Below are 14,149 nucleotides of genomic sequence, written 5' to 3' on the forward strand. Positions count from 1 at the left end.
GCTGGCCTCAAATTCACAGTGATCCTCTGGCCTCAGCCTCTCAAGAGCTGGGATTACGGCTGTGTGCCACCATGCTCAGTTAGTAGCTATTATCTTCACTTAAAGGTGAAAAAAGTAAGGGTCAAAATTTACCAAGGCAGATCTCACAACAAGATGAAGATTTTACTATAGAGAATATAATAAAACATAACTGAGTTTCTTATTATTAGTAAGACAGAAAAGTGTACTTTTTTTGGCTTCCTCAAAAGTAGATATAAATACAATTCTGGGTGAAATTCAAAAGAAAGTTAAGCCAGCCCCAGTGGCACATGCCTCAGCCTCTTGAGCTGCTCAGGCAGGAGGATTGCAAGTTTGAGCAATGTGGGCTACTTAGGAGACTCTGCCTCACAATGAAAAATAAAAAGGAGCCACCCAGGGTGGCAGGGAGGCTGTAATTCAGGGTTCCGGCCTCAGAACCACCAAAAAAAGAAAAGAAAATTAGAATACTCTAAAAATAGCTCTAACCTGATTTTAGACAGCAGCTGTCCTCTATCTGCACAGTCCACACTGACTTGTCGGATAAGTTCATGAAATACTGTGTTATAGATGGTCTGTTCCTTCTTTAACATGTGAAGTAGCTGGTGCATCTGGCAGGAGATAAGTGAAATAATCAGTGCTTATTGTAGTATTATCAAGTTCTAGTAATAAGATTAATTTATTTCATTGCATTTTTATCAATATATGTACGACTTTTAAATCTGTCTAATTGTGCACATTTTCATATGGCATGCTAAGAAGATAACAATATCACTTCTATGATATGCCTGCCAAAAATTTTAAAAACCTGAATATACTCATGAGTATATATTAGACAAGCCAAAACTAAGGCATATCCTATAGAATAACTGGCCTGTACGGTTCAAAATGATCAAGTCCAGCTGGGCATGGTGGCCCATACCTGTAATCCCAACACTCAGGAGGCTGAAGCAGGAGGATCACAGGGAGTTTGAGGACAGGCTGGCCCACACAGTGAGTTCAAGGCAGCCTGAACTGCAGAGTGAGGCTGTCTGAAAGGAAGGATGGAAGGAAGGAAGGAAGGAAGGAAGGAAGGAAGGAAGGAAGGAAGAAGGAAAGAAAGAAAGAAAGAAAGAAAGAAAGAAAGAAAGAAAGAAAGAAAGAAAGAAAGAGAGAGAGAGAGAGAAAGAAAGAAAGAAAGAAAGAAAGAAAGAAAGCCAAAATAATCAAAGACAAGAAAATCTGTTTCACATAAAAGTTGTCTAAAGGAATGTGAAACCTGAAGTGGTGGGTGATGCTGAGACGCTAGACTAAGGGGAAGGAGCAGCTACGAAAGCTATCAGAGGGCTGGGATGTAGCTCAGCGGAACAAGCGCCTGCCTGGCAAGCGCAAGGTCCTGAGTTCCACCCCTAGTACCCAAAAAAGACTATTAGAGACGTTCTTCAAAACACCAGAAATACAGCTACCACGTGATCCAGCAATCCCTCAACTTAAAAATCTATCCAAAGGAAAAGAAATTAGTGTATTGCACTACTATTCATAATAGCAAAAAGAGGGGGTGTCCATGAAGTGACAATGAAGGGATGTGATGCACATATACAGTGGAATACTAGTTAGCCATAGAGAGCGTGCTATCCTGTCATTTACAGCAGCATGAAAGAGCCTGAAGAACACTGCACTAAATGAAATAAGTCAAGCACAGAAAGACAAATATTATGTTCTCACTTATCCTGGTAGCTAAAAACGTTGATCTGATAGAAGTAGAAGGGAGCATAATGGTCACCACAGATTGGGAAGGGGCTGGTGGAGAGGATGGAGAGAGGATGGTCAGTGGCCATGGGGTGCAATTGGACAGAAGTAATAACTTCTAATGTTCCATAGCACGGCAGTGTAAGTACAACTGACAACTAATGGTATATTCACAATAGCCAATAAAGAGGATTTTAAATGTTCATAATACAAAGAGATGATAAATGTCAGAGGTGCTGTTTACGCTAGTTACACTGGTAGGATCATTGTAAGTTTTTTACATATATTCAAATGTCCTACTTATCCAATAATATGCACAATTATTATGTATCAATTGAAATTCAATACATAATAAGGGTCTCACAAACAGTGGTGCCTATGTTCAATGACACAGTAACAAGATAGCTATGTGCTGCATAACGACATTTCATTAAACAACAGACCACATATATGACAGTGATCCCATGAGATGATACACAAGCAATTACCACTGTATGACAAGTGCCGTGGCAGTCAGTACAGTGCACTTGCTGTAGTCATATCTATAACATACAGCCTCTGTGTGTGGCAAGCTATACCATGTAGGTTTGTGTAATGTTGTTCTCACAATGACAGAATTGTCTGATGATGCATGTCTTGGGACACATCCTTATTATTAGACCATGGGTGAGTATACTAATAATGAATTGTATAATTTTATCACATGAGAGGCACTTTTTACTTATTATTATTCTCACCCAGGCATTCATCCTCCAGAGTCCATGCTCTTTTTTTTTTTCCTTTTTTCTTTTTATCTTTTTCGTTTTTATCGGTACCAGGGATTGAACTCATGACCGCACACTTGCAAGGCAGGCGCTAATGCCGCTGAGCTAAATCCCCGCCCCGGAGTCCATGCTCTTAAACACAGGGTTACACTGGTCACTGCAATTACCTTGGTTGGTCCTACATATTCCCGATTTTCTACCCCAGCCCTCTCCAGCATAGTATCCATCACTTCATTCAGTTGGACCACTTCCACTCTTTTGTTAGGTTTCCTAAAAGATTAAGGTAGCCAACATGCAAATACCATTTTAACATCTCCTGCTTAAATGACAAAAAGAATATAAAATGTATAAATAAAATGTATAATTATGGAACATTAATATTTTAAAGCATTAGACCTGTATCTATTGATCTAGAGGAACATTAATAATAGGGTGAAAAAACAAGAAAACTTGTAAATAGTATGATCCCTTTCTTCTTAAAAGAAAATAATTCTCCCCTCCAAAGAGTCTGTATGACTATTATGTAACATGGTAGGACCATATTAAAAATGTGGACAGACAAACACCCAGTATGAAAAAGCAAATAGAAAGGAAAGAAGATGGCAGCGAGATGGAGAAATACTAATTGTTAAATGTAGAATATAAAAGTGTTTCATAGTACTTAAATACTACTTATATTTATGTAGATTTGAATATGTAATTGGACATATGAAAGCAACAAATTAGATAACAGAATTATAAAAAATAATTGTTTTGGGTTCCTGCTATAATTTTGTTTAATAAAATATCAACAAAACGAATACATATGAACATCATCATTCTTTCTAAGAAACACTGTAAAATAAATCATACTTACATGGATGGAAAGAGCAATAGCCTGTTTTCACTATCCGTGAGAAGAGTAGTATATTTGCTACGATAGATAAGACAAGTGCATGTTATTTTAAGAAAAGATTTTGGGACTGGGGATGTAGTGAAGTGGTAGATTATGTGCTTAGCATTTACAAGAGACAGACAGACACAGAAACAGAGAGACACAGGGAGAGACAGAGACAGGGAGATAGGAGACAGGGAGACAGACACACCTAGACAGAGATGAAGACAAGAGAAGAGACCAGAAGAGAAAAGGGAAGGGAAGGAAAGGAAAGGGAAGGGGAGGGAGGGAAGGGGAGCAAGCAGGCAGTCGTGAGTTCGATCCCTGGTACCAATAAAAAAGAAAAAGACAAAAAAAAAAAAAAAAAAAAGATGGACTACAAACAAGGATACCACAGAGGCAACTCACAAATCTAGCACCCAGAACCTTGTTTTCTAAGCACCATTCTCCACTAACCATAACTCAGAACTCCCTGGGAAATGAATCGTGGCTAATTCCAGAACGGGGGTTGGAAAATACAACCCCCAAATGAACTTGGAAATCTCACTGAGCCATAAAATAAGAAAGTTCAGATGATATTGGAGACCTGTCAAAGAACACAAAAGCCGGCTCAAAGGAGCGGCCGTTGGTCAAATCAGGAAACATTTGAATGTCAGAATAAACAATGATACAGCAGTAAGGAATTAAAATCTACCAGATGTAGGGGCTCATACCTGTAAACTCAGCTACTTGAGAGTCCACGGCACGAGAACTACAAAGGAAATTTAGCAAAACTCAGCCTGGGAAATTTACCAACTTCCTCTCAACTTTTTAAATGAGTAGATAGATAGATAAATCAATAAGCAAACTAGAAATGTAGCTCGGTGGTAGAGCCTTTGCCTGGCATATGTGAGAGCCTGCATTCAATCCCCAGTACTATAAAAGAGAGAATTAAAATCTATCAAATAAACAAACAAAAATCAACAGCATTCCTATACCCTATTAATGAACCTACCAAAAAGGAAATCAAGAAGGTAATTTTATTCACAATAGCTTCAAACAGACAAAGTACTTGGGAATCAACCTAACCAAGGAGGTAAAAGATTTCTACAGTGAAAGTTACAGAACTCTGAAGAAACTAAAAAATGAAAAGACACTCCTTGTTCTTGCATCAGAACTAATATCATTAAAACGGCATTATTACCAAAAGCTATCTGTAGATTTAATCCGTATCCTATTAAAACACCAACATTTTTGTAGTTTTACAGAAAATTCTATAGCTTTACAGCACTAGAAAAAAATAAACCTAAAGTTCATGTGGAATAAGAAAAAGACTCAAAATAGCAAAGAAACACTCAGCACAAAGAGTAAAGCTAGAGGCACTATAATACCAGATTTCAATTATACTACAACGTTGTAGTAAGTTCAGTTTCAGTTATTCTACAAAGTTTTGTACTGGCACAAAAATAGACATGCAGACCAATGGGCTAGAAAAAACAGAAAATACAGAATCAATACTATGCACTGATAGCCATGTGATTTTTCACAAAGGGGCCAAAAACACATGTTGGAGAAAAGACAGTCCCTTTAATCAACAGTGCTGGGAAAACTGGATATCCACGTATAGAGGATTGAAACTAGTACCATTCTCCCCTAACCAGAATCAGTACTCCTTGGGAAACTAATCCCCACCTCTCACCCTGTTTTAAAGTCAAATCCAAATGTAGCAAAGGCCTAGATGCAAAAACGGAAACTTTGAAGCTGCTGGAAGACAACACAGGGGGAACCCTTGAGGCTACCAGCACAGGTGACGACCTTCGGTATAGAATTCCAATAGCATAAGGTAATACCAAGAATTAATAAGTGACATCAAATTAAAAGTTTCTCCACAGCAAAGGAAACAGATAAAATGACAGCCTACAGAATGAGAGAAAATTTTTCTAGCTACTATCTCAACAAGGATTAATATCAAGAATATATAAAAAACTGAGAAACAAAGCCCCCAAAACAAATGGCTTGATCAAATAAAGGGGCAAATGAACTGAACGGGCACATGTCAAAAAAAGCAAAAATGGCTTATGAAGTACAATAAATACATTAAAAAAATTCAGTATCTTTAGGCATTAGGGAAATAGAAATCAAAACAATTTTGAGATTTCATCTTATCCCAGTCAGCATGGCTGCAATTAGAACACACACAAAGAAAAGCACTGAATGCACATCAGGAGAAAGAAAGAACCCTCCTGTGTTGTTAGTGAGAGTGTAAACTAGTACAGCCACTAAGGATATTAGTGTGGAAATTCCTGAAAATAACTAAAAATAGAAAAAACCATTTGAAAATCAGACACACGCGTGTAACTGCCACTTTGTTCTCTGGTGTGAGAAACTGAAAGTGTAAAGAAGGACCAAAGTGCATAATAGTTACTGCGAAATGAGAGGCGGACGTTCCAACGGGAAGGAGCACTGGGGGGGGGAATGGACAGGGAAAACGATGAGAAAGGAAGGAAAGCATGGAAACAAGGCTTCTGTAAACCAGGAGGGGAAGAAGGATTGGAGGGAGGGCAGGAACAGGAAAAAGTCAAGTTATATCACGTAGAGAGGATGAACATGATCATTACATATTCCTAAAATGGACCGATGAACTTCACTAATATTAAAGGAAGAAATATCATTTGACCCAGCATTACCTTTTCTGGGTATGTATGGAAAGAATTAAAGACATAATACTATAGTGATGCATACATACACATGTTTACAATGGCACAATTCATAATAGCTAAGCTCCGTAAAAAGCCTGGATGCCTATGAACAGATGAGTGCACGTAGAAAATGTAGTATATATGCACACTGGAATATTATTTGGACACAAAGAAAGATGAAATCAAGTCATTTGCAGAAAATCAATGGAACTTGAGACCATTGTCTTAATAATCCAGACTCAGAAAGTTAACTATTACATGCTTTGTCTTGTATTAGAAACCTAAAATATAAATAAGCACACTAGGTCTGGGCACAGGGGTACATGCTTGTAATCCCAGCAGTTGGGAGACTGCTCCCAGCAGGTGGACTGTCATGAATTTGAGGCCAGTCTGGGCTACACGGTGAAGTCTTATCTCCAAAATAAACAAACAAACAAACAAACAAAGTAATAAAGGAGAGATGACAGGAAACTCTTGGAAATGGGGAAGGGGACAGGGGAGAAGGGAGGAAAGAGACTGAAAATCAACCTGTTATTAAATGCATGCACCAATTCCCCAAAACAAACATACTACAAATATACACTAATTTTAAAAGTTGTTAAATAAAGATGATATTTTAAAATGTCACATAGTTCAAGAGCTACTAAAAAAATCATCATCAAATATAACAGAAATCTATGAGTCTAAATGGTAAACTGGTATAGCTTTAAAAAGTCATCCAACAGCGGCTGAGGCAGGAGGACTGTTGTAAGTTCGAGACCAGGCTGGGCCACAAAGTGAGTTTAAGGCCAACTTGAACTGCACAGTGAAAAAGACAAAAAAAAAAAAAAAAAAAAAAAGTCATCCAAAGATGCATAATTAGTGGGTTACAGGAATACACATTGAATTATTTGGAGGTACAGGGATGTGATGTCTCAAATTTACTATTAGTTTTAAATTCATGTGTGAATGTGTGTATGTAAAAGCAAATTAGGCCAAACATAATTAACATTCAGTGAATCAGGAAAAAGGGGTATATGAAAGTTCCTTGTCCTAGTTTTACAACTTTCTCATGAGTCTAGAATTAAGAAAAAGTTACCCAAAATAATGAGTTCTAGTTAGTTGTCTTTGGCCAATTGCTAAGGAAATGCTACATAACATACATATTACATAACAGCTAGGGAGCGACAGCTTCTAGATGCTTTATTATAAAACCTCAGTCCAAAATTCTAGCTGTTTTACAGCAGGGTGCGTGGCACATCCCAATTCCACCACTCAGGAGGCTGACACAGGAGGATCGCTAGAAGCTCAAGGCCATGTGGTGAGTTTAAGGTCAACCTCAACTGCAGGGTTAAGATCGTGTCTCAAAAAGTAAAAACAAACAAAAAACGAACCTCTACTTTTTAAAACTATAAAATATTCAAATGTCTCAGAAAAATAAAACCAAGATCTCATTTTCAATCCCATAAGTAGGTCATCAAAGAAAAGAAGATGACAAGTTGTAATCTGAGATTCTCAGATCATAACCAGGCAGAAGCCATACTTAAAGGCACAGTGGAGCACTGGGAACAAAGTTGCACTTTTTAAAATTTAAACTTAGGTGCAGAAAGAACTAGAGAGTAATTTATTTAGTTAAACACTAAAATCCCAAAGTGCAAAGTCCTTCATTAAGAGGACTTTTTAAAAATCTCTCTCCGATTATATTAGGGCAGCACTGTATTAAGCCCGCGTGTCCCCGTTACACTAGGATCCAGGTGCACGGCTCTCAGGCTCTTCCGTGCGTATGAAGGAGAAGAGAGTTAGGCATATCAGGTATTCAGTACGTGTCTCATACTCACTCATCGTAGCACTCCAAACCTAAAACTCCTGTATTTGACACAATATGGAATTCTTCAGGAATTAAAGTATCTGTTAATCTCTTGGGCTTAAAAAAGAAAAAAAGAAAAAGACAAATATATTAATAAATGAAAAAGTTGAGCTGTAAAAACCCTAATTCCTACCCCAAAGGGATAGTATTTACTTTTCTTTCAGTATGTGTGTGCTGCATAATGAATGCTTTCCTCTTGGAGAGCTGGCACATGACAATATCACATCTCAATCTTTCATCTCCCTTTTTCTTTTCCGTCACTTCCTCCCTCTATCTCTAGATCATCTTCTTATTTGCAAAAGGTCTGTCCTCTTGTTTCTTGTAATCTATCATTTACTTTACTCTTTGAATCATTTATACTTTGGGTTTGACATATAAGAAAAACCTTATGTGCCAGGCATGGTGAGGCAAGCCTGTAATCCCAGCACTTGAGAGGCTGAGGCAGGAGGACTGATTCAAGTTCGAGGCCATCCTGGGCTACAAAGTGAGATCAAGGCCAGCCCGAACTGCATAGTGAGACTGTCTCAAAAAGACTAAAAAAAAAAAAAAAAGTAAGCATAAATTTGAGAGCAAGTTTACTTCTAGCATAACCATCCCTCAGTATCTGAAGAAGGCTGGTTCCAGGAATGGCCAGATACCAAAAATCTGCAGATGATCAAGGCCACTAAATAAAATGGCAGTCTTTGCATATAACTTATGCACATCCTTTTATTTATTTAAATCATCCCTGGATTACATATAATGTAAAGGCTATAAAATTGTAACGCTGAATTATTGAGGAAATAGTGACAAGAAAAACATCTATACAGGTTCACTATAGATGCAATCTTTTTTCAAATATTTCCCATTTGGGGTTGGTTGCATATGCAAATGAGGAACTCTCAGATATAGAGGGCAAGTATATTCGAAAATTCATTATTTAGGCTAGACATGGGGGCACATGCCTGTAATCCCAGGACTTGGGAGAGTGAGGCAGGAGGATCATTGCAAGTTCAAGGCTAGCTTGGACTATTTAGTGAGTTCAAAGATAGTCTGAATAACAGAGTAAGAGTTTATCTCAAAAAAACTTAAAAATAAATTAATTTTGTTCCATTTAGTAAAAAAACTAAAACTCAGTTTAGCAAGATACTATGAACAAGAATTCTACAACTTTGTAAGTGGATTTCTGGAAGGAAAACTCTAGTCTTCCACACTGTACAAAGTGGTAACTGTGGTTTGGACGATAGCTTGAGATATTTTTGAACTTTCCCACTAAATAGCTTTTGAAGGAAGACAGATAAACAATGCAGGCTGTGTTATGGTATGATATTACTTTATGCTTGGGGAAGTATTTGAAAAGTGGAGAGAAGAGGAGATTATTTAGCAAATGCTTTACCTTATGAGTCATGATGGCACCGTCGTGTTTATCGTGATCACCTTCAGATTGTAATGAGCGGTCCCCACGTGGGGGACAAATTACATTCTCTCTGATCTCCCCTTTTACATATTTAACATCATACAAAAAAGAAATATCCCTGAAAATAGAAAACATATACTTAAAAAATGAATTTTCATTCTGACTGTTAAGTGAAAGCCACACCTATTCCAGTGAGTAGAGTGGGCATTTATGTCAGCAAAGCCAATCTCCTTGCCCCATACTTTACTAAGAAGACTGGAGCATTAGACCTAAGTTTCTCTAACATTTTTCCTCTGCCTGAAATCTCATTCCCATCCCAAAGGCTTTCTTTTAATCATGGGCTAAGATAAACTATCTTTTCCATGGTTATTCCTCCCACTTGATTCCATCTTTTCCTACATCACTGAGATTTCTAGACTATCCTGGCCTCATCCACATCTTGTTAGAATCCATTTTTGAGCCTTCCCATCTTTCTAAAACTTCTTTTAAAAAACTTTTATTAGCACATATTTCTCAAACATATTGATCACATTCATCATCAGGAATTTGTACGTGTATGTAATGTATCTTGAGTCTTCATTTTCCCCATTTTCCTCCCTTCCCTTTGATCTTCCTTCCTTTCTCACTAACAAAACTTTCATTTCCACTTTTTCCTTCTATTCTTTCCTCCCTATTCCCTTCTTCCTTCTCCCATCCTCCCTTCCTGTTGCCCTTCCTATTTGAACACATTCTTCCTACTTCCCAATATTAACCCATTATTGGGTCTCTCACACAAGAGAAACAATGTGATACTTAAACTTGTGTGTCTGATTTATTTCACAAGATTATGGCCTCAAGGTTCATTCCTTTTCCTACAAATGACTCAAATTTATCCTTATTTATGGCAGTGTAGTATTTAATTGTACATAAATGACAAATTTTCTTTATCCATTCATCCACTGACAGGCATTTGGGCTGTTTCCAGCATTTGGTTATTATAAATTGTGCTACTAACATTGGTATGCATATATCACTGTAGTGGGAAGTTTTTAACTTTTTCAGGAAGATACTCAGGAACGGAACAGCTGAGTCAAATGGCTCTTCTAGTTTTAGTTTTTTGAGGAATATTTCCATATTGCTTTCCATAGTGTTTGTACCAGATTATATTCCCACCAGCAAAGAAGCAGGGTTCCTTTTTCCCCTCAGCCACACCAGCATTTGTTATTGGTTGACTTCCTGATGGTAGCCATTCTTTCTGGGAGAAGATGGAATCTCAGTATTGTTTTAATTTGCATCTCTCAATGACCAGTGATGTTGAGCATTTTTTCATATATTTGTTTGCTGTTTGTATGTCATCATATGAGAAGTATCTATTTATTTCAGATACCCATTTCTGCACTGGGTCTTTAATTTGGTGGGTCAAGGTTTTTGAGTTCTTTATATACACTAGATGTTAGCCCTTTAAAGAAGAGCTGGCAAAAAAAAATTTTCCCACTCTGAGTTGTCTCTTCATTCTTTTGGGGTTCCTTTCACTGTGTAAAAGCTTTTTCATTTGATGTGGTTTCAGTTGTTGATTCTTTGTAACATTTCCTGTGGGACTGAGGTTTTGTTCATAAAGCCTTTGTCTATAACTATCTCTTCCAAAGTTTTATTTTTTTGTCTTTTCAAGACAGGGTCTTGCAGTGCGGTTCAGGCTGGGCTTGAGCTCACTTTGTAGCCCAGGCTGCTCTCGGACTCACAACAATCCTCCTGCCTCAGCTTCCCGAGTGCTGGGATTACAGGAGTGAGCCCCACGCCCGGCTTTGTTGTCTCTTTTTTTGAATTGTTCCCTTAGCAGTTACGTAGTGACCTCATTTGTCTCTTCTGACCAGTCTTGGCTTGAAATCCATTTTCTCTGCAAATAGAGTAAATATCCCTGCTTTTTTCCGAGTTCTTGTTGCACTAAGTATTGCTTTCCAATCTTTGACTCTCGGTCTATGAATTTCTTTTTGAGTTAAATGTGTTTCTTGTATGTAGTATATTGTTGGACCTTGTTTCTTGATCCATTTTGTCAATCTTTATCTTTCAATTGCTGAGCTGAAAGTGTTCACATTGATGAGTATAAATGATATATATTGTCTTTTCCTTGTCATATTATTTTTCTGTTGCTTGTTCCCTTCCTTTCCTCTCTGTTTAGCTCTTTGCTTTATCTGGCACATTCATTCTACTAGGATTCTTGGAACTGTTGTCTTTTTCTAGAATATCCTTCATAAATTTTTAAAGTGCCATTTTGTTTGGTGGTCATGCATTTCTTCAGGTGTTTTTTTTTTTAAATCATGGAAGTATCTTATTTCTCCATCAATTTTGAAAGATAATTGTGTAGAGTACATCAGTTTAGGTTGGACATTGTTTTAAGGCTCAAAATATTTCTTTACAAGCTCTACTTGAGAATTTGTGTTGAGAAGTCTCCTGTGATTCTCTTGAGGTTTCCTTTATAAATGATTTGTTTCTTTTCTCTAAAAGCTTTTAGTATTCTGTTCTTGTGTTGAACTTCCTGAATCTTGACAATTATATACCTCCCTGTAACTTTTTTTTTTTTGTACCAGGGATCGAGCTCATAACCTTGTGCTTCCCAGGCAGGTGCTGTGCCACTGAGCTAAATCCCCAACCTTGTAGTTTTTTTCCTGTCATAGCTAATTGGAGTTCTAGATGCCTCATTCCTCTGCATCTCTAACACTTCCCATGTTTGGGAAGTTTTCTGCTTTACTTCCATAAACACATGGTTTTTATGTCCTTTATACTACCTGCTGATTTGGGATTGATTTTGCTTAATCATATTATATTCAGTTTTCATGCTCCCTTGCTATTAAGAAGTCTTTCGTTTGATGACCACCAAGTACAACACTGTCTTCTAAACCTGATAGTCTTTCTTCACATTGGTTGACTCTGCTTATATACTTTCAGTAGAATTTTTAATTTCCTGGAATTCAAATCTGTTTTATGGCAACTTTCAATCTGTTTGAATCTGTTTTATGGGATTCAGTTCTTTCCTATGCTTGGAATTCATGGTGTTCACGTATTTTCTAAGTTCCTCCATTTTTTAAGTCTGTATCTGCTCTAGATTCACTAACCATTTCTTCATTATGGCCATTATGTCTTTAATTATCTCTGTATTGGTTTTTTCTTTTTTTTTTTTTGTACTAGAAATCAAACTCAGGACCTCATGTTTTCCAGGCAGGTGCTGTGCTGCTGAGCTATATCCCTGGCTCTCTGCTTTGGTTTTGTTAAGAGACTTATTCATCTGTTTTGTTATTTCTGCTACTACCACTTCATAAAATTCAGCTAGGTGGCTTTTGATTTCTTCCACCGCAATGTCCACTTGATTTGCCGTGGATGAAGTGGGGATTATAAGGTGTACCTCGCTTCTGCATTTTTTTCATTTTCTTTCTTTCTCTCTCTTTCTTGCTTGTTGTTTGTTTGGGTTTTTTTGTTTGTTTGTTTTATTTTCTGTTTTGAAGTAAGGTGAGCAGTTAAGCAGAAGTGAAAAAAGAAAATCACAACAGGAAAATAATGCAATGACAGGAATAAGTCAATACCTCTCAGAAATAGTGCTCAATGCATGGTCTTAATTTCCCAATTAAAAAACACAAGTTTTCAAAATGGGTTAAGAAAAAATGATAAGTTGTATACTAGAAACATTTAATCCAAAAAGATATTCATACACTAAAAGTCAAAGGATCAAAAATAATATTCCACACAATGAGAACTCTAAAATAAACAGGAGTAGCTACCCTTCAGACAAAGTGGGTTACAAGCCAAAACTAGTCAGAAGAGGCAAAGCAGGTCACTAAGTACTAATTGAAGGAACAATTCAATAGGAACAATAAAAATTATAAATGTATATCCACCAAATACCAGTGCACTCAACTTTATAAAACAAATACCGTACATAAAAGATCAGATAAATATAAACCCAATTATAGTGGGGACTTCACTACTCTGCTATCACAAATAGACTTACTAGACAAAAAAAATCAACAAATTAATATAGAGTTGACTCAAACCTTTGAACAAACAGACTTTAATAGATATATACAAAGTGTTGTATCACTTTTTAAAACATAATATAGACCCCGCCCAGCTTTCTGAACAACCATAGGAGGCAAAGGAGATCCAGCAGGCCTGACTAGGCCATACCTAGCCACCTCCGTTGAGCCCAGGAAGCTGAGGGCATGCGAGGTGATTTCCAGTGCACTTGTGTTCACTCAGAGAGAGCTCTGGACCATCATGCCCAGTGGTTAGGACCCTGCCCAGATTTCTGAACAACCATAGGAGGCATGGGAAATCCTGGGAGCCTGAATAGGCCACTTCTAGCCACCTCCCTTGAGATCCTGGAGCTGAGGGCATGCTTATGCTTGGGGAGAGTTTGGACCATTGCTCCCTGTGGTTAGGACCCCACCCAGCTTCCTGAAACACCTGTTGGAGGCACAGGAGATCCCATGAGCCTGACTGAGCCACAACTAACCACCTTCATTGAGCCCAGGAGCTGAGGACTCATAAGGTAAGTTCCAGGGTGCTTGCACTCAGGAGAGATTTAGACCTTTACTCCCAGTGGTAAGGACACTGTCCAGCATCCTAGACCACTGGAGAACTTACAGGAAGTCCCTGAAGGTCTGATTGAGCCATGCCCAGTGACCTCTAATCAGTCCTGGGGAACTGTAGGCCCATGAGATCATTTCCAGTACACCCACAGGAAGCTTTGGAACATCTGTCAAGGCCCAGAAATATAGAAAAATGACAAAACAAAAGACCAAAATGCAATCTCAAACCTCCAGCCCATCCCAAGCAAACCTAGGAGCCATGTACATTGAAGAAAATACAAGCCATACA

At 37.8% G+C, this 14,149-nt stretch overlaps 1 protein-coding gene across 1 annotated transcript in view; it reads right to left on the reverse strand.

The window, feature by feature from the left end:
* Window positions 1–14,149, reverse strand: part of Axdnd1 (axonemal dynein light chain domain containing 1) — a 156,474-nt gene that overhangs the window by 111,596 nt on the left and 30,729 nt on the right. Inside the window, exons 4-8 of the mRNA XM_013157837.3 lie at window positions 9,281–9,419; window positions 7,877–7,962; window positions 3,364–3,420; window positions 2,675–2,777; window positions 505–626 (exon numbers count right to left, since the gene is read on the reverse strand). Coding sequence (XP_013013291.2) covers window positions 505–626; window positions 2,675–2,777; window positions 3,364–3,420; window positions 7,877–7,962; window positions 9,281–9,419 — 507 coding nt within the window. The remainder of the gene's footprint in view (window positions 1–504; window positions 627–2,674; window positions 2,778–3,363; window positions 3,421–7,876; window positions 7,963–9,280; window positions 9,420–14,149) is intronic.

This window comes from Cavia porcellus, unplaced genomic scaffold, assembly GCF_034190915.1.
Source record: "Cavia porcellus strain 051 isolate PalLab524CR breed Dunkin Hartley unplaced genomic scaffold, mCavPor4.1 scaffold_29, whole genome shotgun sequence".
Lineage (NCBI taxonomy): Eukaryota > Metazoa > Chordata > Mammalia > Rodentia > Caviidae > Cavia > Cavia porcellus.